At 41.0% G+C, this 27812-nt stretch overlaps 1 protein-coding gene across 2 annotated transcripts in view; it reads right to left on the reverse strand.

Annotated features, from left to right (window-relative positions):
- The window catches only part of LBR (lamin B receptor), a 45962-nt gene continuing 18150 nt past the window's right edge, over window positions 1-27812 (reverse strand). For both annotated transcript variants that reach the window (XM_073671869.1, XM_073671870.1), the window contains 13 exons: window positions 14246-14423; window positions 13306-13488; window positions 12420-12521; window positions 11401-11578; window positions 10876-11072; window positions 10313-10367; window positions 9928-10122; window positions 9620-9723; window positions 8873-8998; window positions 5355-5523; window positions 3564-3644; window positions 3345-3467; window positions 1-3169 (listed from right to left, as the gene is read on the reverse strand). In XM_073671869.1, the coding sequence (XP_073527970.1) occupies window positions 3009-3169; window positions 3345-3467; window positions 3564-3644; window positions 5355-5523; window positions 8873-8998; window positions 9620-9723; window positions 9928-10122; window positions 10313-10367; window positions 10876-11072; window positions 11401-11578; window positions 12420-12521; window positions 13306-13488; window positions 14246-14423 (1852 nt within the window). In that variant the 3' untranslated portion in view covers window positions 1-3008. The remainder of the gene's footprint in view (window positions 3170-3344; window positions 3468-3563; window positions 3645-5354; window positions 5524-8872; window positions 8999-9619; window positions 9724-9927; window positions 10123-10312; window positions 10368-10875; window positions 11073-11400; window positions 11579-12419; window positions 12522-13305; window positions 13489-14245; window positions 14424-27812) is intronic.

Here is a 27812-nt window from a genome sequence, read left to right on the forward strand (position 1 = left end):
TGCTAAAAAAAAAAAAAAAGTAGCATCTGAATTTATTTTTTTTTTTACATATTTTTGGACTCATTTAGGCAAAATGTCCAAGAGAAAAACTAGCCTGATGGCGCCCAATCGGGGGCAGTATAGGACCTGAACCATATAAACATATATTTGGAGAAGAAAAATCCAGCTTAATGGTCTTCTAAAATTATTTTTATTGAGAATATAATATATATTTCCAAGAGACAATTAAGTGTGAACTACCAGAAAAATACTCAGTAACAGACACGTTTCGGAAAAACCTTCCTTAATCCTCGTCAGTGCATACCACGAGATCTCAGCGTTTCACGTCATATCCTTGTGTACACGTGATAGTCACTAACCAAAGAATCAGGATAACAAGCAATATAAACATAAAATATATATAACATAAAAAAAGACACTAAATATATACTTGTGGTATGCACTGACAAGGATTAAGGATGGTTTTTCTGAAAAGAGTCTGTTTCTGAGCATTTTTCTTGTAGTAAACACTTAAATTGTCTCTTGGAATTTTTTCCTTTTCTTTATATCTATATTTTCTCCAATAAAAATAACAATTTTAGAAGTCAATTCCGCTGGATTTTTCTTCTCCGGATCTCTTGCTGCGTCTTTGGCATCTGATAGTGGGTGAGCTGACTTTCTTTCCCTTTTTTGTATATAAACATATATTTGGTTTATATGGGAAAAGGTCCCGTCTTCAAGTTAGACAATTTCGAAAATGAGCAAAAGTGGAAAAGCAAAAAATAAAAACCCAACAACCTGAGAATTATTATTAGTATTTTTTTAATCTATCTAAAATAAGTACACGTAATGCCAGTCACACAGCATTAGATGTACGCCCTCCTGGAGAGATAAGACAACAGATAGCGGTATATGGTGGCGTCCCAACACCGACAGGAGAAAGATGGGTGGTGGGATCTGTCCAGGATATTCATGACATATCCTATCGATAGGCCAGAAATGGGAAGACCCTGGACTTACTCCAAACTGCACAGACTAAGCCGACGGTGCAGAATAAAGTCCAGAGATGGACAAATTATGGAAGGTCACTGATCACAAGAGTCCAATTGTTCCTTCTGTACGAGGCCTTTGGGTGAATATACAATACGCTTCAGCTCCTCACAAACGTGGTAATTTTTTTTAGCCTGAACAACTTGACAGAGGCTCATAAAGACGTCAGGATTGTCCGCCACGTACGGCCACAACAGAATAATTATCCACAGGGTTCATCTGTCACATCGGACAAGGAGGCCAATACTATAACTGGTCGGCAGTGATATAGTCCGGAGCGTTCAGGGCCAATTCCACAGGATTTAAAGCTTAAAAACACACATTTTACAAAAGAAAAATTGCATTAAAAAATAATTCTATAAACTCACAGCTTCTGGCAATTACAGTATTTAAATCTTAGCTGTGCTTTATTAAAAAAATAAAAAGAGGACAGTGCTACATCTCAAAAAATGAGTAAGGGCCATTTACACGGGCTGGTAATTGGAGAAACACTCCTGTCCTATCTCTCTATGCCGGCCAGCAGATACAAGAAAAGTGATGTGCTGCCGAGAACAGGATATTCTTTTTGGCATGGAATGATGAGAGTTTTGTGCGGATAGAAGTGTGAATAGCCTATATACGCAGGAAGGAATATTAGAGGAAAATAATCCTCTGAAATGCCGACATTCGGGCAGGGGTCGGACGCAACTGGATCTGGGCTATATAAAAAAAATAAATTAAAAAAAATAAAATAAAATAAAAACCTAGCGACACAATAAAATCAAAGCCTATAGTGTAAACCTGCTGAACAGAAGCTGCGGAGGGCACGTGTCCGTTCCTGTCGTATGCACACACCGCAGATATTTATCCACAGGTTGCACCTTTTGCATTAAATCTGCATCCTGTGTGTAGACAGTGCGGTGACACCTGACTCGCGTACGTCGTATTGTGCCCTGATAGTTGCAGTTAGTGGTTTCCAATGACAGACTCATGCTGCACGCAGGACAAATGGTCACACGGTGAATGGAAATCGCTCATTTTATAAGCCGGCAATGTTACACATCCCGATACGGAGCAGCTTACTGACACAGGAGGGATAGAGATAATGATTGTGCACGAGTCACTATGTACATATATTACACACTATTCCTTAACAGGACGCCCATACTAAATTATTCTTCTGAATAAAATTACATTGTGTGCGAGCGAGAAAGCATTTTTTTCCCAGAAGAGATCAGGAGCTTGTGTCTTAGGATATATACATATTTTAAAGAAGGAAAAAAAAAAAAAAAAAGACTAAAGAAACATCAGCTCTGAGCGGGACTTTCATCTGCACTGGCAGAGCTGCTGATGTCACCGATGGGCTGAGGTCACATAGACAACACTGCAGCCAATGAGCTCAGCTTTTTTTTTTGTTAATCCTACGGCGCTCAGTGACCAAATATAACTGAAAAGGGACAACCCCTTCAAATTCAAGCTACGTATTTACCTATACCAGACACACAACTAAGGCCATGTTCGCACATTCAATATTTGGTCAGTATTTTACATCATTATTTATTAGCCAAAACCAGGAGTGGGTGAGAAATACAGAAGTGGTGACGTGTTTCTATTAGAATCTCCCTCTGATTGTTCCACTCCTGATTTTGGCTTACAAATACGGATGTAAAATACTGACCAAATACTCATGTTTATTGACCCCTGTTAGGCCACGGTCACACGATCTAAATCTTTTGTTTGCAACAAAGTTTTTGAGGGTCTTCCCTACCAGGCTCATCTCTTATAGAGCACAAATTATGACACGTAAGCAAATGTACAAGCAGCAAAATAGGACACAACTGTAAAGCTTCAACATCAACTTCAATGTGCATAAAAACCAATAAAAAAAACTAAAAAAAAACAGTAAAAGACATCATATACACATGATCAAACATTTACAAAATGGCTTCAGCAATAAAAACCTCAATATACATATAAATTTAGCATAAACATTGGACTTTCTAGTAAACATATGGGAGCAGACGATACGGCACTAGATGGCAGTACTTGTCCCAATCGCGACCGTACTTCAGTCTGCACAGGTGCTCGACTCTGCTCACTCGGTGAAGGAGAAGAGAAGTCAGGAAGAAGCCATAGAAATAGGGCAAAACAGAATTGAAACCTAGAAAAAAAGGGGGGGGGGGGGACGACATTAAACAGCGAAATAACTGTCTTATTACAAATAAATTCAGAAATGCAGAAAATGTCTCCTTGCTAAAATGACACTGGAGACTAGATGGTGACTGTCACATTTAGGTTCTTTGTAAGGATTATCCGAGACCCCCCCCAATACTTACCACAAGGCAGACACCAGGCCCAGGCCATGATAATATCACCTAAATAGTTTGGATGTCGGACAAATCCCCACCAGCCAGAGACGAGGAGCTGAGGGCCACACGACGTCGGGATGCTCTTCAGATCTGTAGACACAAAAAATTCAATGAGTAGAACTGCAAAAAAAAAAAAAAAAAACTAAACAGGGATTTCCGTACTTTGTGACAGGGGGGTTTACTTACAAGAAACTCTGGGGTCTTGTGGATTTTTTCTATAGGTATTCTTCTGCTTGTTTGCATTTTGGAAGATGATGTAGCCAAGAGCTTTAAAAAAGAAAACACATCAACTACGAGACATGAACATAAACCTACGAAATGGACAAAAAGTATTTATTCAAGAGAAGAAAAAAAATAAGAGGAATATATCATTGTAGATCAGGCTATGCAAATGCAATGTGATAGAGATATCTATCTATCTATATAAGCATATGTTGGGGAGGTGCGCACGTGGTAGTTACTAGAGGTAATTCTGATTCATATGGGGGTATCTACCTGTGCATAGGTCGACTGTTATAATGGTGTATATATACTTATAAGGCTTAAGTGAGCTCGCTATATTAATGCTTATACTTACTATGCTATGAATACCTACCATGTCAAGATTACCCCAACATGAATATTGTATTATATATGCCATGACTACTTTATTGCTTGTGAATTTTTCTTCTCCACTGTGTGCAACATTTTAATACAGTGTGATTTAATATGTTTACTCACCCTAATTGTAATGTTCTAATAAAATTTATACTTTTATATATAATTATTATGGATCATCAATTTTGGAGCTTCCGCTCACTCCCTCTGTTTCATGTTTTTGCATGATGATTCCTCCATATTTTTGGTCCCAGGTGGGCAATCCCCATGATGGAATTTAATATATGTAATAAGTTGACACATACATACATATATACACAATATATATATATATATATATATATATATATATATATATATATATATATATATATATATATATATATATATATATATATATATATATATATATATATATATATATATATATATATATATATATATATATATATATATATATATATATATATATATATATCTATCCCATATCTGTCAGACTTCCTCTACTATATAAGTATATGTGTAGTAAATTTTTATGAATCATTTTCTCCCTATAGTAGTAATGACACAGTCATACCAGCTGTGTATGGATAAAGTCTTATTTGAACCATTAGTCCTTTAGGGAACATCCACACGGGTCAGAGATGCTGATCAGCAAAATCCACACCAAACCATTTGCTGCAGATTTACAGCGAATTTCAGTTTGCACTGCCAAGGGTGACCTAGGCCGCATACATTTCTATGCTGTGGATTTCACATACGGTAAAGGTCCATTTCCGATAGATTTCCTCTGCAACATGTGGATGAGATTCTGTGCAGTCTGACCCACAACACTGGTGCAATGCTACGCAGTGGACGAACACTAGTCAGTATACAGGTAAATATAGGGAACCTGTATATATAATGAGGGCCGTTTCTCTATGATGCAGGACGGTCCATTACTTGTACATAGCCCACATACTTTTTAGAACTGACATTTATAATAGGCAGTTTGATTTGATCATAAGACTAGGGTTGAGCGAGTGAGTATGTTCTGTCAGAGTATGCTCGGGCCGAGCTCCGAGTAGTTACAGCTGCTCGGTGATATGGTTGAATCGCTCCCGTGTGCATGATTTGCAACTGTTTGACAGCTTTATTACATGGGAGGAATATCTATTTCTTACACATTCCTCCCATGTAATAAAGCTGTCAAACAGTTGCAAATCATGCACACGGGAGCGATTCAACCATATCACCGAGCAGCTGTAACTACTCGGAGCTCGGCCCGAGCATACTCGCCGAAAGGGTTAATAGAACATACTCGCTCAACACTACATAAGACCCATAAAATAAAGAGTTCAGTGTATACAGAAGAAAAGTCCGGAGAAGTTTCAAACTTACTGTTCAACGCTACAATAGCTCCAAGAACGGTCCGGGAAATCTCCACGGGATGCCCAACCAGGTACGCTGCTTGTAAGGTGTAAGCAAATGGGACCCAGACCAGATTACCGAACGCCAGCATAAAGCCGAAGCCGTCATGGGCAATGTCCAGAGAGGTCAGCATGCCCTCCTAAAGAGAGAACAGATCGGAGCAATAATGGGATCCGGCAACATCTGATGAGCCGCGCACAGTGAGGGAAACCCTACAATTCTGCTTTACAACAAAGGAAATTAAAAATAAAGTGCCGCCCGGCCCCGCAGTGCAGAGGGTTACAGCACGGCTCTATGCAAGCAACAATTCACTGCACAAGGAGCGCCGCATCAATCGGAAGCCCGGTGTATGAGATATCCGTAATCTGAGTGCACGCACAGCCCAGTAATGCACCACAGCTTTATACAGATCAGAATATCTTTTCAAGGCCTTATTCACACAACCATGTCGGTCCACAAAAAACAAACAAAAAAAGGATAAATTAAAAAACCACTCCCCCCGCCCCCCCCCCGTGCAGTTTCTCAGATCAGGCAGATTCATTAAAGAGGTATTTCCATCTCAAAGTTCCTATCCCAATATGTAGTAGGTGTAATAATAATATTACCAAATACCTCCAATTAGAAATGTAGTATAGTTCTTCTGATTCACTATGTCACTTACCCCAGGTGAAGGGCATTGCAGTAGCTTGGGTATCCATGGTTACAACCACTAACTGTCACTATATGAGTAGTTATAACCAAGGATACGTAAGCTACTGCTACTACTGAGAAGGGCATTGCAGTAGCTTTGGTATCCAGTTATGACCACTTATACAGTGACCGTTAACTGCTGTTAGGTATCCACGGTTACAATCACTATTGCATTGCCCTGCACATGGGGTAAGCAACATGGCTAATCAGAACTATACTACATTTCTAATTGGAGGTATTTACTAATATTACACAGGTCAACAAAAAAATATTTTTTTTCTGGTGCCAAAGATATTTTAATGAATTTGGGGTATTTTTGGGGTGCTGATTCTGGATATGCAATCAGTTTTGCCAGATTGGCTCTAGTTTTTAAGATTTTTGGTATCTTATTTATAGCACGTGTTGGTAAATGCGACGCGTCATCTCATTAATTTCTTTAGATTAGTACTTGAACGGAGCAGTTCTCAATATAGTTTTGTGTTAATTAGTGTTCTAGAAGTTTGTTCATAGCTTGATTTTTATACTAACTTTATGTTGTTGTCTGATTTCCAGTGAAAAGCATGAACTCATCAAGAAGAAGTTGCCTTAACGATCCAGACTCATTCTGTTACATTTGTGGTGAATATACACTGCCAAAACATAGAAGAAACATAACAGACTTCGTAAAAAAAGTGTATTTGGCCTATTTTGGGGTTATGCTTGGGGACCAAGACAAGTTTTGGGCACCACACATAGTGTGCAAAGCATGTATCAAATTATTACGAAAATGGAGCAAAGGACAAAGAAAAAGCTTCAAATTTGGTGTTCCAATGGTGTGGAGAGAGCAAAAAAATCATCATGATGACTGTTATTTCTGTGCAGTTCAAGTGCAAGGATTCAATAAGCATAAGAAACAAAAATGGGAGTATCCTAACATGGAATCTGTAAGAAGGCCTGTCCCTCATTGTGAAGATGTGCCTGTACCTGTGTTTACCATGTTACCTGACCTTCCCCCACCTGATGATGATGATGAAATGCAGGGTATGGAGCTAAGCATTAGTTCTGGAAGTGAACCAGAATATGAAGGAAGTTTCAGAACACCTACGCAATTTACCCAAGGAGAGCTCAACGATCTAATAAGAGACCTCAACCTCTCAAAAAGTGCATCCGAACTTTTAGCTTCCAGGCTAAGTGAGAAAAATTGTCTGACGCCTGGAACTAAAATTACATCTTACAGGACCAGAGAAGAAGCACTTCTTCAATTTTTCTGTGAAGATGACCTACTTGTATATTGTAAGGATATTCCTGGCCTGATGCTGCAAATGGGTTTACAAGTATATCGTCCTGAAGACTGGAGGCTTTTCATAGATAGTTCTAAAAGGAGTTTGAAATGTGTTTTGTTGAACAATGGCAATCAGTGTGCATCTCTTCCAGTAGCTCACTCAACTATGTAGAACAATGCAAACATGTCAAAATGGTCTTGGAGAAACTGTGCTACCATGAACATTCGTGGCTGATATGTGTTGATTTAAAAATGGTCAACTTTTTACTTGGACCGCAAAGTGGATACACAAAGTATCCTTGCTTCATCTGCATGTGGGATAGTAGAGCAAAACATCAGCACTGGGAGAAAGTGAATTGGCCTCCAAGGGACACCTTGACAGTAGGAGCATCAAACATAGTGAACTAACCTTTGGTGGACAGGGAAAAAAATCATTCTACCACCACTTCACATAAAGTTAGGATTAATGAAGCAGTTCGTCAAGGCATTAGACAAAGATGGTAATTGCTTCATGTACATCTGCAGATCTTTCCCTGGTCTTAGTAGCGAAAAACTGAAGGCAGGAATCTTTGATGGTCCTCAAATTCGGAAACTCATTAAAGATTCAAATTTTCCTAAGGAAATGAATGACATGGAAGCTGCTGCATGGTGTAGTTTTGTGTTGGTAGTGAAGAACTTCTTGGGAAATAAAAAGGCAGACCATTATGAAGAACTGGTACAAAACATGCTATTGAGATTTAGAAATCTGGGTGTACACATGAGCATTAAATTGCATTATCTTCACAGTCACTTGGACAGATTTCCAGAAAATCTTGGAGATTTTAGCGAAGAACAAGGGGAGAGATTTCATCAGGATATTATGGTGATGGAGGAAAGGTACCAAGGCAGATGGGACAGACATATGATGGCTGATTACTGCTGGAATCTACAGCGTGACTGCCCAAAAAGCTCACATAGAAGAAAATCATATAAAAAGCGCTTTTCCAGAGATTAAATGTCTCCTATCTTTCATGTCTTGTTCATTTTTGAAGATTACTTTCTAAAACTAGTTAAAATAAACTATAATCAACATTTACTTTGTTTAATTTATAGTATTCATGACAATATCAATAAAGTTAATGTGCGTGTAGCAAATTACGTTTTTTTTTTTTTTTTTTTTTTACACATTTTACAGAAAATATCAAGAACTAGAGCCAATCTGGCAAAACTGATGACATTCAGAATCAGCACCCCAAAGTTACCCTAAATTCCTTGAAATATCTTTGGCACCAAAAATGCTGTTGACACGTGTTTATTATTACACATTCTGATAGGATTTTGGAGATGGGAATACCCCTTTAAAGAAACGTTGTGATCGGCCCAATTAACGTCTATGGAAACGTGAGTTGTACGTCTTTAAAATTAACAGCAGACGAATGAAGAAAACCTGAAGTGTAAAAGTGGCCAAAACTCATAACGGCAAGTATATCTTCGCAGATAGTTACTGATTTACTACTTTGTACAGAGCGACTGCGATAAATGAGATAAGACCAATTACCTGATTCCAAAGAGCGTGAAGAACATAGAGAAGCTGGAACGTGTTAACCAAGATCATTGATGGTGATGGGATCTCAAGCTCCTGAGTCTTCATCTCGGCCAAGAGCAGTATGAAATTGATGAAAACCTGGAGGTGGCGAAAATCAGAAAATGTGAGTGTACACAGCGCCATGGCATCCCGTGTCAGAGACCTACAAGCGGGATTTGCCACTTGTATTACCAGTACCTCCATGTTTATACAGGGATAAGCTTAAAAAGGGGTCTGCGGAGCAGCGAACCTTTACAATAGAGAACAAGCGATGTGTCGGTATGGTGCGTTCATTTTATTCTAAAGAATAGAGCAGGTGCAAAAAAAATCTGCCTGCCATTCACACACCCTGGCAGGACCCAATACAGAAGTCAGTGACCCCAGGAAAACCCTTTATCAGTAAGCTGGAAGACTGATTCCTACAAGGAAAAGAAGGGCATTGAAAACAACGGATAGTACAAATACATAAGAAAGTGAGTTTTATTCTGCATTTTCTTACAACTTAAAAAAAAAGCACGACATCCAAGTGAACATTGCATTAACTGTATAGGAAAGTGGGGCAGACAGATGCCATCGCGCGTGTCAAAGACCATGACCACTGTCTGACGTGTATGACATAGACCTCATCAATGTATAGGTCCGTCTGTAGGCACAAATGTGCACTTTGCGATGATTTTACACACATCATTATAAAGGATCAAAATGGAAGCAAAACCTTACCCAGCCGATCAATGCTGCATGAATGGCGCTGAAATATTTCAGGTCAAACTTGCCAATGTGAGGGTTCAACTCTCTACCCATAAAAAACGTGTAGATGAAATTCCCTGCAAAATAGATTTAAAATGCTAATGTAACACTAAGTAATGGTAAAAACAAAATTCAATATACAAAATGAAAACAATCACATTTCGATGATTTTGCTATCCTAAATTGCTTCTTATGGAGAAATGACTGTGTATGACGGGGCAGATTATTGGACTTTCATTAGAAAATGAAGTAATTCAAGTAGTGAATAAATGAACACCTACCGGACTTCCCTGCCTCAGAGAGTTCTTCCGGTGCGGCTCTTCTCGAGCGTACAAACACAAACACACTTAGGATGACAGAGAGGAGAGCGGCCGAGGAGACAAACTGAAGAAGGTGATCATATACGTAAAGAAGGTTTATCCTCTGGTATCTCAGCCCCGCTGCTAGAAGTCCAATCAGGAACAGTGAAAAAAGGCCTGGAAGTGAAAAAAACAGGATAGATTGCATTTGGATAAAACAGACAAAAAAAATGCAACTCCGTCTCATTTATGAAAAATAATAAGGAAAAAAAACCACACCAGCTCATTAGAACTTGGATTTAATTTAATAAACTACTTCTGAAAAATTAAAACTATTTTTACTTTCAGATCAGACATTAAAACGTACCATTGGTCCTGTAACTCAGCCTCTTCCCATTTGCAAGAAGAACACCATGAGAAATCTAAATAAAAAAAAAAGTATATATATTCATACATTTTTTTCATTCTGCTACGATTTCCAGGCCTGTATACGGAGCTATAGCAGCACATTGTGCAGCAGACATAAAACATGAAGACCCCAATCCCCATGTTAGTTTACACATTGAGCCCCCATGTCAGGGGCAAATATATATTTTTATTTAGGATTCTGCAGAATAATCAGACTGATGTGAGAGAGAAATGGCTGAAGATTCACGTCCCTACTTTGCATGGATGCAATGTTAAAGAGAGTTTCCATCCAAGTTAAAATGATATCCAATATTTGTTATTGATGACGGATTAAGTTGCAAGTAAATATAATAAAATTGTGAACCAATTGCTAATGGATTCTAAAGAACGTAGCTTTAAAGGTTTTAGAGACTGCAAAAATGTCACAAAGATAGTGATGGAAGAGCCGGGCTGCCATTTTCTGTCATTATAATTACGGTATCATTTATATAAAATATAAAAAACACAACATTAGAAAATTACCGTTCCGATGGGAAAAAGGTAGAGGAGCGCAAGAAGAAGCATCCAAAGTGAAAAATATCCGAACACGGTGGAGTCCCACAAGTCGCTGAATGTCCAGGGAGGGTAGAAGCTCCTGAGAGCGGCGTCCTCCTCCTGGCCGCTCATGTACACAAGATAATACAGGACAGGGGGCATGGAGAGCATCATGAGAGCCGCACCTAAACAACAGAACGTCAGCTAGATTACCAGGACCCGAGTGCTTTCAGCCAACACAGATGTGCAATGACAGCAAATCTAAACTCAGATGGATTTGGAAAAGAAGGGTATTTAGTAAAGTTCATCTATGGCAGTAAGTTCACATGAAAGTGACTCCTAAAGTAATGTTCAACCCCTTTAAGTACAGAAACCTTTTTTTCTCTTTTCCCTGAAAGGACAAATTGTAGTTTTTCTATTTCACTGCTTTACATACTTTAATATTTTTACTTGATTAAAGTGAACAGAAAATCTAACCGGAAGGAAATACGTGAAAGAAAACCAGCGTCTCACCTACAGCTCCTCCAAATTCTACCACTGGCTTCTCAACGGGCACAATCTTCTCAGTGATGCCCGCTGTCGGTATAAACTCTTTATGATTGGCTTTTTTTTCGAAGTCTGCAAAATATTCCTTTCTTTGGACGTAGTGCAAAACTTTTTCATTTTTTACTTGCATTTCTTCCATTTCTACCTGCAAATAAAAAACGAATACAAGTTAGAATAGTGTGGGTGCTTAATAACTACAAGAACCTCAAATTAAATAAAACAGAAAAACAATCATCGTTAAGGAAGAGGTCAGCAAATAATCAATGACGCTAGCTGATGTCGACAATTTATAAACACATTTGATAAAAAACAAACAGAACTGAAAAGCGAATTAAGTGACCACTGAATTGGATCAGTGGATAGATAACAGCCTGGACCTTTAAAAAGGGTCACTGACTTATCAATCGAGACTGCGCGCAGTGCACACACTATCATGATTCCCCGATGAGCAGATGCATGAACGCACGTATGATATTTACATACATGAAGTCACATCCCGACTAGCCTCTTCAGACTTCTTTCAATAGAAGTGACTTGAGAAAAGCTGAACACGTCTAGTCGGCATGCATACTCATGTATCTGCTTGCAGCGACAGTGGCAAGGAATCAGGACTGTGTGCGCATCGCACACAGTCACCATATTCAGAAGTCTCTAAACTTTGCCCTCAGACCTGGATAATCCTTTTTAAAAAGGCTAAATAAAAAAAATTCACAAAAAAAAAAATTAAAAGTCAATTCTGCAATTAAAGATGAATGCGTTTCATTCATTGCAATGGATTAAAACCTGCAGCATTTCTTAGAGAGGGCATGATAAGATGGGAATATCTGCAGCACGACTAGTGAATGGAGGGTTGTTAGAAGCCTATGAACTAACATTATATCAACTTTGCAGGACCCGGCTGAAGTATGTGTGAACGAGCACTAAACTATCAACATACGTGCAGCGCTGTGAATAAGACACCCGCTCACTAGTCGATGAAATCTCACCTCTTCCTCAGCCTGAAGGACTGACAGCTCTTCGTGCATCTTGAGGTTTCTTGCTTCGATATTTTCACCGTTTCTTGTTACAATATTAAAGTCTTCCAGCTTCTAAAGAAGAAATGTGTAAGAGGTGTTTAAAAGTTGCCCAAGTGCAGATAGTACACCAGGAGACAGACTTGTTATACATTGGGGGGCATCTCTATCATCACAGGTAGAGACTCTTTACTGTAAGAGCAGTGAGACTGTGGGGCTTTCTGCCACTTTATATTGTAATAGTTGACTGAATAAACAAAAATTCAAAGAGGGTCTGGATGTCTTTCCTGAGAAATATAATATTACAAGTTATGGGCGCTAGATTCTGCGATGGACGTTGATCCAGGTAACTTGTCTGATTGCCACATGTGGAGTTGGGAAGGAGTTTTTCTTTTTCCCTAATGTGGGGTAATTGCTATCGGTCTCCCAGGGTTTTTGCCTTCCTCTAGAGCAACATGTTTGATTATAAGTTGAATACTATGGACTTGTGTCTTCCTTCAACCTGAAACGATGAACTATTGGAACTGGGCATAAATTGACACAAACAGAATTTTCCAGGACTCTTTACCAACTAGTCATCAACTATATAAAGTAGGGAAATTGTGGACCTAGGTCTTTTTTTCAACCTATGTAGCTAATTAAACAACGTATAAGTTTAATAACTTTCTAACCAGGCTCCTTTCCTACAGATTTTTGCTGCGAAAACACATGAATGATCCAGAAAAAGTCCATATGTCAATCAGTCCTGGCCTGAGAACTGGATATTTCATGTCATAATTACACACTAATAACAAAACAGAAGGAATATGTTATAATAAAAAAAAATAAAATAAAAAAAAAGAGAATTTTTTTTTTTTACCAGTGGAGTAAGGTGAACCTTTAGATAGTCCCCCTTCCGGCTATCTCTGACAGCCGGTGAGGATTTCTTAGCAGACTTTGGTGGACGTCCTGGAGAGCGACCAGGTGAGTGAGACCTTGTCCTGCTTCTGCTTCTACTTCTTCTTCTTGAAGGAGACGCCGAACCTCGGAAAACATTCAAGGACTGTGGTAAGAACACAAAGTACTCAATAATTAAATAAAATAAGAGAAAACAAAAGGGCAACATTAGCAGCTGCAGGCAATCGTAGCAGCAGGGTGCTGGCCGTTAGACACATCCAAGCTACCCATAGCAAAGGCACAGCACAGACTGTTTATTAGTCTCTGCCGCTATATACAGAGTGCCAAAGAAGCGCTGTGTATACAGTAATAGGAAGTGATCCCCAGGTCTAAGGAGGGAGTAAGAGCTGCTGGGTCCCTGTAGACCTATTTAGGTCTTATTGAGCAAGGAGGTCGTAATTTTCACTGTAACTGGGGTTAGTACTCCAGCCCCATTTACAGGAAAGATAAAATTGAAAAAAAAAAAAAAAACATACATCTATATATCAGTCAGAGTCCGTGCACACATTCAGTATTTGCAGCAGAAATTTCTACATAGCAAGGCTGGAAAAACAATGCTTAAAATGTGCATTTTTGCCACATTTTTACATGTGTTTTTGCTGCAGATTTTTCCTTGCTCATTAATATGAGTGAAATCTGCAGCAAAAACACTGAAAGAATTGCCATCTTGAAGATCTAAATCTGCAAGGAAAAGATAAGCAACGTGTGTATGGGACTTCACGAGTCTCGTCCGAATTTTTTTCTTATTCACAGACTAAAAATTGCTTTCAGTTACCTTTCAGCTTTGTTATGTATTCATGTTCAGATTTGCAGGTAATTGGGCAGAACTGACAAAAAGGTAAAAAGGTAAAACAGATTCTCACCCGGATGTCACTTTCTTTCAGCTCCATATCCGTCCCGTCCTTAAACACCACAGAATAAAGCTGTTTGGAAGAATCGAATGACACAATTTGCATTTCATAGTAGAGGTTGCTCCCCGGCCATTTCCCCATGGCGGTTTCTCCATTGTTGTACTTTCGGCTTGGCATTCTCAAAGCTTCGCTGTAATAAAAGTTAGGAAAAGATTATTTTTTATTATACCATGTAACATCAGAAATAAAAACCACCAGCCACAGAAGTCCTCCCCTATCTAAACCATCCACACTGCTCTTATTCTTATTAATATAGCGCCATTGATTCCATGGTGCTGTACATGAGAAGGGGTTACATACAAAATACAGATAGACTTACAGTAAACACACTAACAATGATAGACTGGTACAGGGGGAAGAGGACCCTGCCCTTGTGGGCTTAGGTTGAGGGGTTGCAGTAGCTCCGGCAGCAAGGTCATGGCAGGCTGTAAGATTGTTTGAAGAGATGGGTTTTCAGGTTCAGTCTGAAGGATCCGGATGTGGTGGATAATCGGACGTGTTGAGGCACAGAATTCCATAGGACTGGGGATATTCGGGAGAAATCTTGGAGGCGATTGCGTGAGGAACGGATAAGTGTGGAGGAGAGAAGGAGGTCTTGGGAGGACCGGAGGTTACGTGAGGGAATATATCAGGAGATTAGGTCAGAGATGTACGGAGGAGAGAGGTTATGGATGGCTTTGTAGGTCAGTGTTAGTTGTTTGAACTGGATACGCTGGGGAATTGGGAGTCAGTGAAGGGATTTGCAAAGGGGAGTAGCAGAGGAGTAGCGAAGAAAGAGATGAACAAGTCGTGCAGCAGAGTTGAGGATGGACTGGAGGGGTGCGAGAGTGTTAGCAGGGAGGCCACAGAGGAGGATGTTGCAATAGTCGAGGCGGGAGATGAGGGCATGCACAAGCAGTTTAGTAGATTGAGGGTTGAGGAAAGGACGGATTCTGGAAATATTTTTGAGCTGGAGGCGACAGGAGGTGGCGAGAGCTTGGATGTGGGGTTTGAAGGACAGGGGCAAAGTCGAGGGTTACTCCGAGGCAGCGGATTGTCGGTACAGCAGAAAGTGTGATGTCATTTATTGTGATAGAAAGATCAGGTGGGGAAGATATGCGAGATGGGGGAAAGATGATGAGCTCGGTTTTGTCCACATTGAGCTTGAGGTAGCGGGAGGAGAAGAAGGAGGATATGGCTGCTAAAATGCTGGGATTCTGGACAGCAGAGAGGTGACGTCTGGGCCAGAGAGATAGATCTGGGTGTCATCAGCGTACAGATGGTACTGGAAGCCATTCGATTTTATGAGCTGTCCCAGGCCAAGGGTATAGATTGAGAAGAGTAGGGGTCCTAGGAAGGAGCCTTGAGGGACTCCAACAGAGAGAGGGGGCGGGGTGAGGAGGTAGTGTGGGAGTGAGAGACGCTAAATGTGTGGTTAGAAAGGTATGAGGAGATCCAGGATAGGGCAAGGTCTTTGACGCCAAAAGAAGAGAGGATCTGTAGTAGGAGGCAGTGGTCAACTGTGTCGAAAGCAGAGGACAGGTCAAGAAGGAGTACAGAGAATTGTCTGTTAGCTTTGGCTGTAAGTCATTGGTGATTTTGGTAAGGACAGTTTCGGTGGAATGGTGGGGGCGGAAACAGATTGTCGGTTGTCGAAGAGAGTGTTAGATGAGAAGTGGGAGGAAAGTTCAGCGTGAACGTGTTGCTCAAGGAGTTTGGAGGCAAATGGGAGCAGCGATATGGGGCGGTAGCTGGACAAGGCAGTTGGGTCGAGGGATGGCTTTTTGAGGATGGGCACGATTGTGGCATGTTTGAAGGCAGCAGGGAAAGTACCAGAAGACAGTGATAGGTTGAAAAGATGGATTAGGGATGGGATGAGTGTGGGGGTGAGGATGGGGTTGAGTGCACATGTGGTGGTGTGATTTGGAGAGGAGACTTAAAAAATGCTTTAAAAGAGCACATATGCTCTTAAAATCATCTGTACAATCTGCACCAAAATACTCAAAGTACAATACAGGTAGATGAGGTTTTTACATGTAGATGAAGAAACAGTGTCTGTATACAAGACAAAACAAAGACAGTGTGGATTTAGGCTAAGTGCCCACGTTGCAGAAATGCTGCGGAGCATTTCTGCATCTCCCTGGCAGAAAAACGCATGCGGATTTTACATGAGTTTTTTCTGCCAGGTAGAAGCGTTTGTAAAGAGTTTCTACATGCGGGTTGTCAAGCGCTTTTCGCATTACTTGGAAAAGTGCTTGACAACTTGGTCACACTATATAAATCCATGCAACCAGCATGGATTTATATAGTGTGACCAAGTTACGATGCCGCAAATGCAGCATCAATAGTAAAAAAAAAAAAAAAAAGAATAAAAATAAAAAATAAACAAATATACTCACCTTCCGATGGCCCCCGATCATCTTCTCCGATGCGTCCGGTGTCTTCGGCGGCTCGCGGTGGTGTAAAAGGACCTTCCATGACGTCATTTAGTCATGTCAGCGGTCGCGCGGCTTGTCACATGACTAAATGACGTCATGGAAGGTCCTTTTACCACTGCGAGCAGCCGAAAACACCGGAGAAGGAGACCGGGGTCATCAGAAGGTGAGTATATGTTTATTTTAATTCTTTTTTAACTACAGGTACTATGGTACCCGGGTCTGGAGGAGAGTCTCTTCTTCTCCAGACCCAAGTACCATCCGCGCATTGAAACGCATGTGCACATGTAGTCATGCAGATATTACGCGGTACAATGCAAGTCAATGGCGGCTCAAATGCCGCGATTGCGCAAAATTAATGGTAGTGCTGCGGATTTTTCAGCAATGATAATCCACAGCTGAAATTTCCGCAGCATGTGCAAAGCACATGCGGATTATCATTGGGGAACATTGCAGACCTTCCACCAAGCGTTTCTGCTGCGGAATTGCCGCCGCAGAAACGCTTAAAAAAACGCATCGTGGACACACAGCTTTTAAGGTTGCCTGTGCTGGAATAATGGGGGTTACAGCATACTTCAATTATCGTTTAGGTTTCTAAATTTTTGGGAGGAACTAGCACCATCCCTTTAAATTAAATTACACTTTTTTTTCCTACTGTAGAAAAACTAGTGCTGATTTTGTCATATATTTCAGACAGCACTGAAGTCTACATGGGAATTCATCATCCAAAATGTGCAATATACAGAAACTACAGTGGGGAAAAAAAGTATTTAATACACTGACAATTTTGCAAGTTTTCCCACCCCCAGGTCTGTAATTTTTATCGTAGGTACACTTCACCTATGAGAGACAGAATCTAAAAATACAAACCAGAAAATCACATTGTATGATTTTTACATAATTAAATTGCATTTTATTGCATGAAATAAGTATTTGATCATCTACCAACCAGCAAAAAATCTGGCTCTCACAGACCTGTTAGTTTTTCTTTAAGAAGCCTCCTACTCTGCACTCATTACCTATTTTAAATGCACCTATTTGAACTTGTTACCTGGATAAAACACACCTGTCCACACACAATCACACTCCAACCGGATGTGCACATTCCTCAACCACGTATCAGCAAAAACACTTGTGCATGCTCTCATCTCCTGCCTCGACTACTGCAACCTCCTGCTCAGTGGCCTACCTTCTAACACTCTCGCACCCCTCCAATCTATCCTAAACTCTGCTGCCCGACTAATCCACCTGTCCCCCCACTATTCCCCGGTCTCTCACCTCTGTCAATCCCTTCACTGGCTCCCCACTGCCCAGAGACACCAGTACAAAACCCTAACCATGGTGTACAAAGCCATCCAAAACCTGTCTCCTTCATACATCTGTGACCTAGTCTCCCGATACTTACCTACACGCAACCTCCGATCCTCACAAGATCTCCTTCTCTACTCCCCTCTTATCTCCTCCTCCCACAATCACATACAAGATTACTCCCGTGCATCCCCCCTACTCTGGAACTCTCTACCCCAACACATCAGACTCTCGCCTACCGTGGAAACCTTCAAAAGGAACCTGAAGACCCACCTCTTCCGACAAGCCTACAACCTGCAGTAACCCTCGCTCCACCATACCGCTGAACGACCAGCTCTACCCTCACCTACTGTATCCTCACCCATCCCCTGTAAACTGAGCCCTCGCGGGCAGGGTCCTCGCTCCTCCTGTACCAGTCGCCTTCTTGTATTGTTCAAAATTTACTGTAATTGTTTGTGCAATGTATATCCCTTTTACATGTAAAGCGCCATGGAATAAATGGCGCTATAATAATAAATAATAACAATAACCTCTCCACCATGGCTAAGACCAAAGAGCTGTCTAAGGACACCAGGGATAAAATTGTAGACCTGCATGAGGCTGGAATGGGCTATACAAGGTAGGACAATAGGAAAGCAGCTTGGTGAGAAGTCAACAACTTTTGGCACAATTAGAAAATGGAAAAAAAAAAAAAAAACAACAAATGACTGAATCTTCCTCGGTCTGGGGCTCCATGCAAAATCTTGCCTCGTGGGGTAAGGATGATTCTGAGAAAGGCCAGGAATATCCTACGGATAAGGCATCAATGGAGGAGTAAAGTAGTGGGCATCTTCTTTGTTTTTCTATTGTATCAAATACTTATTTCATGCAATAAAATGCTAATTAATTTTGTAAAGATCATACAATGTGATTTTCTAGATTTTATTTTTAGAGTCTCTGTCTCTCACAGGTGACGTGACCTACGGTTAACCCTTTCGCGCCAGAGCTTGTTTTCGCCTTAGTGACCAGGCCAATTTTTTCAATTCTGACCACGGATCCCTGATTCTAAGATTGTTTTTTTGTGACATATTGTACTTCATGATTGTGGTAAAATTTCTTCGATATCACTTGCGCTTATTTGTGGGGAAAAAAAACAGAAATTTGGAGAACATTTTGAAAATTTTGCAATTTTCAAACTTTGAATTTTCATGCCCTTAAAATCAGAGATATGTCACACAAAATAGTTAATAAATAACATTTCCCACATATCTACTTTACATCAGCACAATTTTGGAACCAACATTTTTTTTTGTTAGTAAGTTCTAAGGGTTAAAAGTTGACCAGCGATTTCTCATTTTTCCAACAAAATTTACAAAAACATTTTTTTTTTTTTTTTTTTTTTTTTAGGGACCACATCTTATTTGAAGTGACTTTGAGGAGCCTTTATGACAGAAAATACCCAAAAGTGACACCATTCTAAAAACTGCACCGCTCAAGGTGCTGGTGCTCAAAACCACATTCAAGAAGTTTATTAACCCTTCAGGCGCTTCACGGGAATTTTTGGAATGTGGAAGAAACAATGAACACTTAACTTTTTTTCACAAAAATGTTACTTTAGACCCAATTTTTTTATTTTCACAGGGGTAACAGGAAAAAATGGACTACACAATTTGTAGTGCAATTTCTCCTGAGAATGCTGATACCCCATATTGTGAGGGAAAACCACTGTTTGGGTGCAATGGAGGGTTAGGAAGGGAAGGAGCGCCATTTTAGAACGTAAAATTTGTTTGAATAATTAGCGGACAGCATGTTGTGTTTGGAGAGCTCCTGATGTGCCTAAACAGTGGAAACCCCCCACAAGTGACACCATTTTGGAAATTAGACCCCTTAGGGAACTTATCTAGATGTGTGGTGAGCACCTTGCACCCCCAGGTGCTTCACAGAAGTTTATAATATTGAGCCGTAAAAATAAAATTTTCACATTTTTCTACCAAAAATGTTTTTCATCCCCTAATTTTGCATTATCATAAGGGTAATAGGAGAAATTGCACCATGAAATTTGTTGTGCAATTTCTCTTGAGTACGCCGATACCCCATATGTGGGGGGGGGGGAACACTGCTTTGGTGTACGGCAGGGTTCGGAAGAGAAAGGAGCGCTATGTTGGCTGGGATAGGTTGCAGACACCATGTCACATTTGAAGAGTCGCTGACATGCCGAAACAGCAGAAACCCCCACAAGTGACCCCATTTTGTAAACTACACCTCTCAAGGAATTCATCTAGGGAAGTAGTGAGTATTTTTTAATTTTTACATTTATACCATTGGGCAGTGAAGAAAACATAATTATATTTTTACCACAAAAAAATGTTTTACCCTCAGATTTTACATTTTCACACAGTGCAACGGGTAAAAATGGTGCCGAATTGTCTAACACAATTAAATGTGGCAATATCCCATATGTGGCTGTACGGTACCGCTTATCCATACGGCAAGATCCGGGAGGGACGGAGCACTATTTGACTCTTGGAGAACAAATTATTGTAGAATAGTTTGCGGACTCCATATACACAGCCCCTAAGTGCTAGAAGAACAGAATCCCCCCTCAAGTGACCCCATTTTGGAAATTATACCCCTTTGGGAATTTACCTACAGGTGTAGTGACGATTTTGACTCCATGGGTCTTTTCCAGAAACAAGCAGCAGTGGATGTTGCCGAGTGAAAATTTCAAACTGCTGCTGTAGTGGCCAGTACGCTGTAGTGATCAGTACGTGCTTCTGGAGACATGCACCTGTAAATTAGGCAAGCTCTCATCGCTACAGGAATGCCGAACATGTGGACCCTAAATGTAGTTTAGGCACATTGTGGGGCTCAGAAGGGAGGGAGGCATTTGGATTTGGGAGCACAAAATTTTCTGAATCTCTTTTTTGGGGAGGGCATTTCGCTTTTCCAGAGCCTTTCTGCTACCAGTAACTTGGAAGTCCCTTATGTTTTTAACAGATAACGGACCTGAGTGGGGACTAGCTTTTTTTGAGGACTGAGTTGACGCTTTTATTGGGAACATTTTACATAACATTTATCCGGCGCTCTAGGCTGAGCACTTACATCGGGGTTTCCATCTAAATTTCCAAGTGATGTAATTCAGATGAAACCCCTGCGGGATTCAATCACTATAATGAGGCAGTAGAGTTACTCTGGACTCCGTCCAGCCTCTGTTTAGCGGTGTCTTTTTTTTTTTTTTCCAGAAGTGCACAAAATTGTGGCCAACCGCACTTTTATGCACGCCTAAAAAAAAACTGACACCGTGGGATCACAGGCCAGACGGCATCCACAGTGCCTATATCTGCCTCATTACAGGGAATCTTCCGTCATGGGTTCTGCCTGAATCACGTATTTCAGAGATTTACACGGAAACTCTGGTGTAAGTGCTCAGCGCAGAGTGCAGGATAAATGTGAGCAGAGCCTTACTGCGATCTTTGGGAGACATAATAAACAAATCAGTAGCAGGGACGAGTTGACATTTTTTATTGGTACCATTTTTTGGTACGTGACATTTTTTGATTATTTTCTATTGCGTTTTTTGGGAAGTAAAATGAACAAAAACAAACAATTCAGGAATTGTTTTATGAGGGTTTTTTTTATGCCGTTCTGCGTGTGGTAAAAGTGATAAGGCAGCGTTATTCTTCGGTTCAGTACGTTTACAGCGATACTACACTTATTTTTTTTATATTTTGGTGCTTTTACACAATAAAACTATTCTATAGAAAAAAAAATTTTTCCATCGCTTTATTCTGAGAGCTATAACTTTTTTATTTTTCGGCTGATGGAACTGTATGGCGGCTTTTTTTAGCGGAACAAGATGACGTTTTCAGCGGTACCATTTTTATTTCCATTTGGCTTTTTGATCGCATTTTATTCCACTTTTTGTTTGGCGATATGATGAAAAAGCTTAGTTTTTTGCTCCGTTTTTTTTTTTTTTTTTTTTTTTACGTTGTGCACAGGAGTTAAGTAGTGTGACAGTTTTATAGATCGGGTTGTTTCGGATGCGGCGATACCAAATGTGTGTACTTTTTTGTTTTTGCATAAATATACGGATTTATTGGTTTAATATTCTATTTATTTAGTTTTGTTTTTTTTTAACAGTTTGAAACCATTGTTTAGACTTTTTTTTACATTTTTACTTAGTCCCTGTATAGGACATTAATTTTTATTTTTCTAATCACTGTTCTCATGCAATACAATAGACATTATTGCATTGCATGAGAGCTCTGCTGACAGTGTAAAAAAGTCATTATCTCCTGCTAGACTCAGCTGCAGGCTGAGCCTAGCAGGACACCGTACATGGCAAACCCGGAGGCGGTCATGTGACCTCCGGCTGCCATGACAAAACCAGGTCCTCTCAGACATCAGGGGGGCCGTCGGAGAGGTAAGTTGACAACCCCCTCTCCTCTCACTATCGTCTAAATGCCGCGATCGCGGCATCTAGAAGATAGCAAAGGGTTAACATCATCGGGACCTGATCCAATCAGGCCCCGATGATGTTCCCCATCACTGCTACTGATCTGAACTGCAATACCTGCAGGACCCTGGCGGTCCTGAGCGCTGCGGTACCACTGACCGTTTATAAACGTCGGCGCTGCACAGCGTTTATATACAGTGGGCGGTCGGAAACCGGTTAAAATTACAGACATCTCCATTCTTTGTAGGTGGGAAAACTTGGAAAATTGGCAGTGTATCAAATACTTATTTTCTCTACTGTATGCAGCAGAAAGTACAGCTTGAATGGAAAATATTAATTGTAAATATCATGCATGATCGCAGATTCACCCCATAGTATCACAAAGTATACATTTTAACCCCTTAATAACATCTGACGTACTAATACGCGTCTGTGCCCTGGGACTTAAGAGCCAGACCCGTATTAGTAAGTCATCGCGATCGCACACAGGCTGTGCGGGAGCGATCGCCGCCGGGTGTCAGCTGATAGTACCGGGTGTCAGCTGTGACAATGTGCAGGGAGCGGTCCTGCACCGCTCCCAGCACATTAACCCATGCGATGGTGCGATCGAAGTCGATCGCAGCATTGCGGGGGCAAGGGGAGGTGATCGCAGATACTCACCTCCTCTTCCGGCGCTGTCTGCAAAGGCTTCCCGGGTGTTTCCATGACGACCCGATGTCGTCATAACAACATCCGGGTCACCAGACAGCAGGAAGATTGTTTGGACATGCGCAGTGCATCTCCAAACAATCTTCTCACTGTGCAGCGCTGATAGCCTGTATGACACAGGGATGGTGCTGCATTCCTGTGCCATGCAGGCGATCAGAGAAAAAAAAGTGAAAGTCCCATAGTGGGACAAAGTAATAAAGTATAAAAACTGTCAGTAAGTGAAAAAAAAAAAAAAATTGCAAAAATCAAAAAAATAAATAAATAAAATAATCCACCAAAAATAAAAATATAATGTACCCATCAATGAATATTATTATAAAAAATAAAAAAATAAAAAAAATAAAAGTACACATATTTGGTATCGCCACGTCCGGAACAACCTGACCTATAAAACTGTCCCACTAGTTAACCCCTTCAGTGAACACTGTTAAAAAAAAAAAAAAAAAAAAAAAAAAAAACGAAGCAAAAAACAATGCTTTATCACCATACCGCCAAATAAAAAATGGAATAACACGCGATCAAAAAGACGAATATAAATAAAAATGATACCGCTGAAAACGTCATCTCGTCCCGCAAAAAACAAGCTGACATACAGCTCCATCAGCCGAAAAATAAAAAAGTTATAGCTCTCAGAATAAAGCTATGCTAAAAAATATTTTTTTCTATAAAATTGCTTTTATTATGTAAAAGTGCAAAACATAGAAAAACGATATAAATGTGGTACCGCTGTAAACGTACTGACCCGAAGAATAAAGCTGCCTTATCAATTTTACCACACGCGGAACAGAATTAAAAAAAAAAAAAAAAAAACAAATTCCTGAATTGTTGGTTTTTGTTTATTCTGCCTCCCAAAAATCGGAATAGGAAGCGATCAAAAAATGTCACGTGCCTGAAAATGGCACCAATAACGTAAACTCATCCCGCAAAAAACGAGCCGTCACATGACTGTCTGCCAAAATCTGGAAAAATTATAGCTCTCAAAATATGGCGATGCAAAAACTAGATTTTACAAAAAATGTGTCTTTTAGTGTGTGACAGCTGTCAGTCATAAAAACCCCATATGATTCTGGTATTGCTGTAATCACACCGACCCGAAGAATAAAGTCGTCTAATCACTTATACCGCACGAGGAACGGCGTCAAAAATAAACTCTTGGGGTTAGGGCTGTGCTACGGTTAGGGCTGGGGTTGGGGTTGTGATTTTTTTCAAAAGTAAGAAAAAAGATGACGATATGGTGACTAGTGTTGAGCGCAAGTGCTCGCTACTTGAGTTTGCATCGGGTGCTCTGGTATGCATTGAGTATCGTGGGTATTTGAGTGACATGCTCGAGTCTCTGCCCCATATGCTTCGCGGCTAAAAAAAACTTTACGGGGATTGCCTGCAATGCACGAGCGATCCCCGCATGTTTTTTTTTGGGTGTCTAATAACCGTGAAACATGCGGAGCAGGGACTCGAGCATGTCACTCGAGCACACGCTGTACATGGTGCATACCTGAGTACCCGATGCAAACTCAAATAGCGAGCACTTGCGCTCAAGACTAATGACAGCTTATTCAATATGATGACCTAATGTAAACAAATTCTGTGTCGTACCTCTGGGTTCAAAATGTTCACTATACACCTTAATAAAATCCTTGAGGGGTATAGTTTCCAAAATGGGGTCACTTGTGGGGGAGCTCCACTGTTTAGGCACATCACGGGCTCTCCAAACGCGACATGGTGTCCGCTAACAAATTGAATGGAAAATCGGCTCAAATTGTTAGCGGACGCCATGTTGCGTTTGGAGAGCTACTGCGTGCACAAACATTGGAGCTCCCCCACAAGTGACCCCATTTCGGAAACTAGACCCCCCAAGGCACCTATCTAGATGCATAGTGAGCACTTGGAACCCCCAGGTGCTTCACAAATTGATTCGTAAAAATGAAAAAGTGAAAAAAAAACACTTTCATATTTATGAATCAATTTGTGAAACACCTGGGGGTTCCAAGTGCTCACTATGCATCTAGATAGGTGCCTTGGGGAGTCTAGTTTCCAAAATGGGGTCACTTGTGCAGGAGCTCCAATGTTTGGGCACACAGGGGCTCTCCAAACACAACATGGCGTCCGCTAATTATTCAAGCAAATTTTACAATCAAAAAGTCAAATGGCGCTCCTTCCCTTCCGAGCCCTGCCGTGCGCCCAAACAGTGTTTTTTCCCCACATATTGGGTATCTGCGTGCCCAGGGGAAATTGCACAACAAATTTTGGGGTCCATTTTTTCTTGTTACCTCTGTGAAAATAAAAAAAATTGGGTCTAAAGTAACATTTTTGTGAAAAAAGTTAAATGTTCATTTTTTTCTTCCACATTCAAAAAATTCCTGTGAAGCACCTGAAGGGTTAATAAAGTTCTTGAATGTGGTTTTAAGCACCTTGAGGGGTGCAGTTTTTAGAATGGTGTCACTTTTGGGTATTTTCTGTCATAAAGACCTCTCAAAGTGACTTCAAATGTGATGTGGTCCCTAAAAAAATGGTTTTGTAAATTTTGTTGGAAAAATGAGAAGTCGCTGGTCAACTTTTAACCCTTATAGCTCCCTAACAAAAATGTAAAGTAGACATGTGGGAAATGTTATTTATTAACTCTTTTGTGTGACATATCTCTCGGATTTAAGGGCATAAAAATTCAAATTTTGAAAATTGCAAAATTTTCAAAATTTTCGCCAAATTTCCGTTTTTTCACAAATAAACGCAAGTGATATCGAAGAAATGTTACCACAATCATAAAGTACAATATGTCACGAAAAAACAATCTCAGAATCAGGGGGATCCGTTGAAGCGTTCCAGAGTAATTACCTCATAAAGTGACAGTGGTCAGAATTGTAAAAATTGGCCTGGTCATTAACGTGCAAACCACCCTCGAGGCTTAAGGGGTTAAGCAGCACGTTTTCTTTTACGAAGATAAGCCACATATTGAGCATAGATGGAAAAGGTCCCACTCCAATGAGCACTTCATCGCATTCAAACAGTCCCTCACTACCTTCAAGTCCACACTCACTGCAGCAAAACAAACATACTTCGCATCTCTCATATCCTCCCTGTCTCACAAACCCAAACAACTATTCAACACTTTCAAGTCTCTCCTCCGTTCCCCGATGCCTCCTCCCTCTCCTCTTATTTCAGTGGAAGACTTTGCCTCATTCTTCAAGCAGAAGATTGACACCATCAGACAAAGCTTTTGTCTAAAGCCCCCACAGCCCCTCCCCACACCTACTCAACCCTCCTCCTCCAAAACCACCTTCTCCACCATTGCGGAAGATCAACCTTCCTCTTTACTCTCCAAATCACACCTCACCACCTGTAAACTTGACCCAATCCCGTCCCACCTCATCCCAAACCTTACCACCATCTTCATCCCACCCCTAGCCCACCTCTTCAACCTGTCACTAACAACTGGTGTCTTCCCCTCATGCTTCAAACATGCCTCAATCACACCGATCCTCAAAAAGCCCTCCCTTGACCCATCCTCTCCGACTAGCTATCGCCCCATATCACTTCTCCCCTATGCCTCAAAACTACTGGAACAACACGTCCATTCTGAGCTGTCCTCCCACCTCTCCTCCTGCTCCCTCTTCGACCGCCTACAATCTGGTTTCCGACCGCACCCTTCTACTTAAACTGCACTGACTAAAGTCACCAACAATTCTAAGCGACACTACTGTCTTCCTCCTCCTAGACCTGTTATATTCCTTCGAGACAGTGGACCATTCCCTCTTACTACAAACTCTCACCTCTCGGCATCACAGACTTGGTCCTATCCTGGATCTCCTCATACCAAACAGACAGGACATTCACTGTCTCCCACTCACACACCACCTCCTCATCTCGCCCCCTATCTGTCGGTGTCCCCCAAGGTTCAGTTCTAGGACCCCTGCCCGTCTCCATCTATACCTTAGGCCTGGGACAGCTCATAGAGTCTCATGGCTTTCATTATCACCTCTATGCTGATGACACACAGATCTACCTCTCTGGACCCGATATCACCTCCTTACTAACCAAAATCCCACAATGTCTGTCTGCTATTTCATCCTTCTTCTCTGATAGAAATCTAAAACTTAACATGAACAAAACAGAATTCATCATCTTTCCGCCATCTCATTCACCCCCCCCAACTGACCAATCTATCAACGTCAATGGCTGCCCACTCTCCCCAGTCCCTCAGGCTCGCTGCCTTGGGGTAACCCTGGACTCGGAACTCTCCTTCAAGCCACATATCCAAGCCCTTTCCACTTCCTGCCGACTCAAACTCCAAAATATCTCCTGGATCAGCACATTCCTCAACCATTAATCTGCAAAAACACTAGTGCACGCCCTTATCTCCCGCCTTTACTACTGCAACCTCCAGCTCTGTGGCCTCCCTTCCAACTCTCTCACACCCCTCCAATCCATCCTAAACTCTGCTGCCCGACTAATCCCCCTGTCCCCCCGCTATTCCCCGGCCTCTCCCTTCTGTCAATCTCTTCACTGGCTCCCCATTGCACAGAGACTCCAGTTCAAAACCCTAATCATGGCATACAAAGCCATTCAGAACCTGTCTCCTCCATATATCTCTGACCTAGTCTCCCGTTACATACCCACACGCAACCTCCGATCCTCACAAGATCTCCTTCTCTACTCCCCT

The sequence above is a fragment of the Phyllobates terribilis genome, unplaced genomic scaffold (genome assembly GCF_046119375.1).
Source record: "Phyllobates terribilis strain yellow unplaced genomic scaffold, ASM4611937v1 Scaffold_3__8_contigs__length_932513732, whole genome shotgun sequence".
NCBI lineage: Eukaryota > Metazoa > Chordata > Amphibia > Anura > Dendrobatidae > Phyllobates > Phyllobates terribilis.